This window comes from Sorex fumeus, unplaced genomic scaffold, assembly GCF_029834395.1.
Source record: "Sorex fumeus unplaced genomic scaffold, SorFum_2.1 ptg000122l, whole genome shotgun sequence".
Classification (NCBI taxonomy): domain Eukaryota; kingdom Metazoa; phylum Chordata; class Mammalia; order Eulipotyphla; family Soricidae; genus Sorex; species Sorex fumeus.
This window is the reverse complement of record NW_026606179.1, coordinates 6,634,735-6,641,088: the sequence shown is the minus strand read 5'-3', so window position 1 is coordinate 6,641,088 and position 6,354 is coordinate 6,634,735. Positions and strand designations below refer to the sequence as shown.

Sequence of the window (6,354 nt, the reverse complement as noted above, 5' to 3'; positions counted from 1 at the left end):
TTTTAGTTTGGAACTGGCTTTTACTGGTCTAAGACTATGAGTTGAACACAAGTCCCAAATTAGACCATCTCATTTGCTGCTGCAAATCTTTTCCCATGATTACAAAGCTGTCATGCTGTTACGAATCAATCATTTCCTAACAAATGAAGGTCAATCAAGTTACAGGGTGTCAGTAGCAGAGATCCAGCCTAGGAATTCAGCATGCAAACTTGACAGCCCTTAAGGTTGCTGGGTCTCCCAACTCCAGTTCTTCCATGCCATCTTTCAATGACTGCCTTTTTTCACACAGATTTGGGGGTATAGTTCACGAAGGGCTGGAGTGATAGCACAGCAGGTAGGGCGTTTGCCTTCCATGTGGCTGACCCAGGTTTGAGTCCTCCGTCCCTGGGACCTTAGGGAGCCAGGTAAGTTACCGAGAGTATCCCGCCGGCACAGCACAGCCTGGCAAGCTACCAGTGGCATATTCTATATGACAAAAACAGTAACAAGTCTCACAATGGAGAGGTTACTGGTTCCCGCTTGAGCAAATCAATGAACAATGGGAAGACAGTGCAACAGTGCAGATGTTAAAATTAACACTTGATTGTAACATGCTTGTTTTTAAAAACACAGCAAATGGTGTTGAGAAAGCAGAGTTCAGCCTCAACCAAGTTTGGTTTCAGAAGTTGGTAAGTTGTTTGCTTTCCCTTAACACCCTCTTTGGCGGGGGGGCGGGGGTCTGCTTAGGGCTCCCTGAGCTACCAGTAATACAGGTGAAGATTGGTGCCACTCAAACCTGATTAACCAGTTGTTGCAAAAACCTACATTTCTTTGGACCATGCCCCCCATTTCTACCATTTTCACCTGTGATACTCTTGAAATATCCCAGAGACCTAGCCCTCCCATCAATCAGTATGCCCTCGTGGCCATTTTTACCCATGGCCTGCTTGTAACATACTAAGAACCAATCTCCTCCCCTTGCTTGTAACATCTGAAAGAACAATCTCCTCCCCACCCCCCAACCCTTTACACAATTGGCACATTTAAATATCCCCGGGACTCATATGGCCTCCAGTTGAGAAATGCTGATCTACAATACCTTCTTAAATTGTTTGCCATTACACCAGAATCCTAACTTGTAAATTACATCAGCAGTATTTACACCTTAGCACATCCAATCATTTGCTGACCACTTTAACCAGTTAGGTAGGAGTCCTCCCCATCAGTGATAGACACAAACCAAATATGCTATCATGCAACAAAACCTTTATTAACATTTTGAACAGGTTCAGCTATTACTGAACTTGGTAATTTCTAAACTTAAATCGAAATGTATGGCTAGAATGCAGAGTAATGCCATTACTGGGCACTAAAAATGCATGACCAAAAATTAATTAGCAGCCACCCCTCAGACGCAGGACCAGATGAAGGGTCGACTCTTTCTGAATGTTGTAGTCAGAAAGGGTGCGGCCGTCTTCCAGCTGCTTGCCGGCAAAGATGAGCCTCTGCTGGTCAGGGGGGATGCCTTCCTTATCCTGGATCTTGGCCTTCACATTCTCGATGGTGTCGCTGGGCTCCACCTCCAGGGTGATGGTCTTGCCGGTCAGGGTCTTCACGAAGATCTGCATGCCTCCCCTCAGACGCAAGACCAGATGCAGGGTCGACTCTTTCTGAATGTTGTAGTCAGAAAGAGTGCGGCCATCTTCCAGCTGCTTGCCGGCAAAGATGAGCCTCTGCTGGTCAGGGGGGATGCCTTCCTTATCCTGGATCTTGGCCTTCACATTCTCGATGGTGTCGCTGGGCTCCACCTCCAGGGTGATGGTCTTGCCGGTCAGGGTCTTCACGAAGATCTGCATGCCTCCCCTCAGACGCAGGACCAGATGAAGGGTCGACTCTTTCTGAATGTTGTAGTCAGAAAGAGTGCGGCCGTCTTCCAGCTGCTTGCCGGCAAAGATGAGCCTCTGCTGATCAGGGGGGATGCCTTCCTTATCCTGGATCTTGGCCTTCACATTCTCGATGGTGTCGCTGGGCTCCACCTCCAGGGTGATGGTCTTGCCGGTCAGGGTCTTCACGAAGATCTGCATGCCTCCCCTCAGACGCAGGACCAGATGAAGGGTCGACTCTTTCTGAATGTTGTAGTCAGAAAGAGTGCGGCCGTCTTCCAGCTGCTTGCCGGCAAAGATGAGCCTCTGCTGATCAGGGGGGATGCCTTCCTTATCCTGGATCTTGGCCTTCACATTCTCGATGGTGTCGCTGGGCTCCACCTCCAGGGTGATGGTCTTGCCGGTCAGGGTCTTCACAAAGATCTGCATTTTGACCTGTAGAATTTAAAAACAAAGTGTACCCTTTTTAATACCGCATCTTGTCAACTCCACTAGCAACCATTTAAAATGGCTTTGAGGACGTTGGGATTACCAGAAACCTTCCCGTATTTTTACTAGAGGTAATCTTTTTATTCACTGGTTATTTCTACAGATTCAACGCAAATAGACTGGTGATTAAAAATCGGCTGACTCAGGTTATTTCTTACCCAGTCATTTCTCCCTAAACGGTTTCAGGTATCTCATTGTTCTCCAAATTTACACCAAACGAAAAATCCTTTCTCTGACGCCCGCCGAAATAAAGAGCCGCGTGCTTTAAGAGGAAAATTCTCGTTTAAACTAGTGGGGCATCTTCCTCACGATGAGCCAGAAACTGGGACACTTACAAGCCACACTACCCACCTCTTTTCCGCCTTCCCCCTCTGAAGCCGACGCGATGGATTCTCCATCGGTTAAAAGTCCGTTAGTCTCCGTCGGAGCGCGCGCGCGCGCCAACCGCCCCGCTCCCCACACGTAAAACAAGGCCAGCCCCCTCAGCCCCCTCTTCCGGAAAGGCCGGGCGCCGCGTCACCTCCTTCTCCCCTCCCCCACCCGTATCCTCAGGACCAAGCTCAGAAACCCACCACCCGGAAGCCACACAGTACTCCGGTTCCACTTCTCTAATACCTCAGAAACTCTTAGCCCAGTACCTGTCAGAAAAAGGGAAGATTACGCGAACTGACAATTAGGCCGATCCAACAGAGTGAAGACACCAGCAGCCTCCTACGCCAGTCGCCTCTAACCGGTGTAGCGCCGCGGCGCGGCTATTTATACAACGTCTGTTACGTGACGTATCACTTCTACGTAGCCGTCGTGTTCATGCGCCACTGAAAGTAGTTCTCCAAGCCACACCTCCTGAGGCGTAATTTGGCCCTTCAATTAAACACCAAATTCGTCAGACCAGATACAAATAATCCTAATATATAATCTGTCTTCTATCGCAGGGTGATCCTTTCTTTCTTCTAAGAAAAGAGGGGAAAATTATTAGGCGGATGAATTCTCGTTAAGGGGCTCTTCCTCGAAAGCTCTGGAAACTTCCTTGCGGCGCCGGTGCTGATTGGTGAGGTGGGTGAGGCAAGGCGGGAGTTGATTGGTCGGGGATAGAGCTTTGTTGTTGCTAGGCTCGCCGCTGGAGGCCTTTCGCGCTGACGTTGCTAAGGAACAAAATGCGCCTGCGCCCCAGAGCAGCGGCGCGCCTTCGGGAAGTGGGGGTACTTCCGGTTCTGGTGGCGGAGGGGTCCTATTCTATAGCTACAGAGCCGTGATATTCCCCCCCCCCCCCCCCCCCCCCCCCGCCACTAGTATAGCTTGTTTCTGGGTGGTAGCTTCTGTCCTGGTGTGGAGGTCCGTGGGAGCCAGAGCGGCCCTCCTCACCGCCTTTCCGGTGCACATATGCCCCCCCGCCCCCCAACCAGCCGAAAGCCGCACGCCCCTCCAGCACTGGCGTTGTACATTTTAGTAGTGGTTAGACAAGGTTGTGGAGCGTGATGACGCTGCTCGAACACTGCATTTTTAACCCGATTTTTTAATGGGCTCATATGGGAGTTTGTAGATGTCGACTCTGGCTAGGATCCTCTGCCTACAGGCTCCAGCCCGTGAGGCGCCGGGGGTTCCAGAAGAGGCATTAGCTCGGGCGGTACCTGCCAATCCTCCTGGCTCCTCTAAACCGTGAAAGGGGAAAAAAATACGAATGACGGCGGTGTAGACCGATTTCAGAGGTAATTGACGTAGAAGACAGCAGCGTTTCCATTCAAACGTTCGTTTTGAGGTACAGGAAGGACGGGATTAACCCTTCGGGCCCCTGAGCTGTTTTCCCAACATCCAGGGTGAGGCTGCTCGTCTAGAAGAGACTGATTGCCGGGAACGTGAGTCGGGCAGGGAGCTCTGCCTAGGCGCTGAGGCTGTGCCGCCCGAGTCTGAGTCATCGACATGATGTAAATAAACACGCATACCTGTCTAGAGACTTGCAAATAAACACGATAAATGAGCGACATAGCTCTTTTAGTCAGTAAACCTAAACGTTTCTAAGTTTGCCATTAAGAAATTGGAACGTTCGATCTGGACCAGCAGATAATGAGGCAACATCGAATCTGTTTTAAATTAGATAAAATTTACCCAAAGCAAGTTACCTGAATAATACCGAGAGATAAACCATTTTGTAAAAATATGTTGAGGATGGGAGGTAGCTGTTTTAATGTTTATTTTACAAAGTATGGATTTTTTCTCTCCCAATCGTAAGTCTAAGCGTGTTTCTCCATCTGGCAGCTCCCCGAAGTCATGTTGACTGGTGGAATGTTCTAGATAGAGATTGCGTGACTGGACGGTGACTTTGCTGAGTGTTCTAGCACTTGCCAGAACTGTTAGTCACATAACTTCCTAGTTTAATGTTTTCCCAAAGTAGATCATTTGGTAACTTCAACAAAGTTAAATATTGTATGAAGGAACGTGTGTGCTGTACTTAATAATAAACAAGATGCACTGTAGCACTGTCCTCCCGTTGTTCATTGATTTGCTGTAGCGGGTCAGTAGCATCTCCATCGTGAGACTTGTTACTGTGTTTGGCATATTTTATACCTCATGGGGAGCTTGGCAGGCTTTGCCCTACGGGCCACATACTCTCGGTAGCTTGCCGGGCTCTCCCAGAGGGGTGGAGGAATCAAACCTGGCTCGGCCGGCCGGCTGTGCGCAAGGCATAAACAAGATGAAATTTATATGATGTTTATAAAGAAAGTTTCTAGTGATAATTATTTATGGTAATAAATTGTAAAAGGTAATTTGTAAATAAAGAATAAAATGACAAAATACCAGTAATACAGAATTTGGCAATCATAAACAATGCTTTCTTTGTGTTTAATAAATGGTTAGTGAAGTGCAGTTACAATTTTTTCAACTGGGGGGTACTTTGTGACAGGCACTAAACTAGGAAGCAAAAGGATAGTACTTTTCATAGGCAAATAATGTTTGCTTCGGCAGTTTTTTTAATTAAAGAGGAATTGATTTGGGGGTTGGAGTGATAGCACAGCAGGTAGGGCGTTTGCCTTGCATGCAGCTGAACCGGGTTTGATTCTCAGCATCCTATATGGTTCCCTGAGCACCGCCAGGAGTAATGCCTGAGTGCAGAGCCAGGAGTAACCCCTGAGTGTTGTGGGTTGTGACGCAAAAAAAAAAAAAAATTGATTTTAAGATTGGAAGTGGTTTTATCTGACTGGATGGGTTTGGGGGGGAGGGGGCTTGAGGGTGAATCAGTTTGTACCACAATTGGATATGTGGACTGGCTGTCCTCCTAGCTGTGTGCTTAGGGATTCCTCCCAAAGGAGGACTTTGGTGCTGAGGATCAAACCCAGATCTCCCACATGTAAAGGTTATACTTAGCTCTCTCACTGACCCTCTAGAGATCTTCTAATTTTTTAAAAAAACTGCGATAGAGCTAAGGTGGCAATTATAAATTCATTCTTTTCTTGACACCAGCTGAAATTTAGTTAGCTATTTTAGTTATTTTCTTTTTCTTTTTCTTTTTTTTTTTTGGCTGTTTATCATAACAGCTGTGAGAGTACTAGTTTACTACCAGCAAGTTACAAATTTTGATAGTGAATTACCAAAGGAGTAAAGAAACATGATTTTATATTGGCCCTCAAAAATGGAATAACAAAAAAAGGAATAACAGTATTTTTCTTTTTCTGACTAGCTTATTTCATTTAGCATAATGTCTTTGTATAAGGTCCATCACTGCTGTTCTATGTGAAAAAATATCTTTTATGAAACTTAGTGTTTAGTTGTATGTGTGCACCATTTTTCCGTCTGGACATTTCTTTCACGTTTTGGCTATTGTGAATAATGCTGTCATGAACATAGAGTGAAAATATTTGAGATTCTGGGTTCATTTTTTGATATATATTTGCAAGTGAGATTGCTGGGTCATAAAGTAACTTGTGAGGGCAAGTGGCCAAACAGTACTCAGAGGGTGCCTTGGGCCTCTTCCAACAATACTCAACACATATTGCTTAGGCCCAGCAAT

The 6,354-nt window shown here is 46.7% G+C and overlaps 1 protein-coding gene across 2 annotated transcripts; it reads right to left on the bottom strand.

Annotated features, from left to right (window-relative positions):
• Positions 1 to 1,228: 1,228 nt before the first annotated feature.
• UBB (ubiquitin B) lies at positions 1,229 to 3,079 on the bottom strand. 2 transcript variants are annotated; one of them, XM_056136454.1, is made up of 2 exons: positions 2,990 to 3,079; positions 1,229 to 2,297 (listed from the first exon to the last, which is right to left on the bottom strand). In XM_056136454.1, exon 2 carries the CDS (start codon positions 2,289 to 2,291, stop codon positions 1,374 to 1,376), a length of 918 nt encoding a protein of 305 aa, XP_055992429.1. In that variant the 5' UTR covers positions 2,292 to 2,297; positions 2,990 to 3,079; the 3' UTR covers positions 1,229 to 1,373. The 2 variants fall into 2 exon arrangements, with proteins under 2 accessions (XP_055992429.1, XP_055992431.1); XM_056136456.1 differs by lacking the exon at positions 2,990 to 3,079 and adding an exon at positions 2,703 to 2,859.
• Positions 3,080 to 6,354: the final 3,275 nt, after the last annotated feature.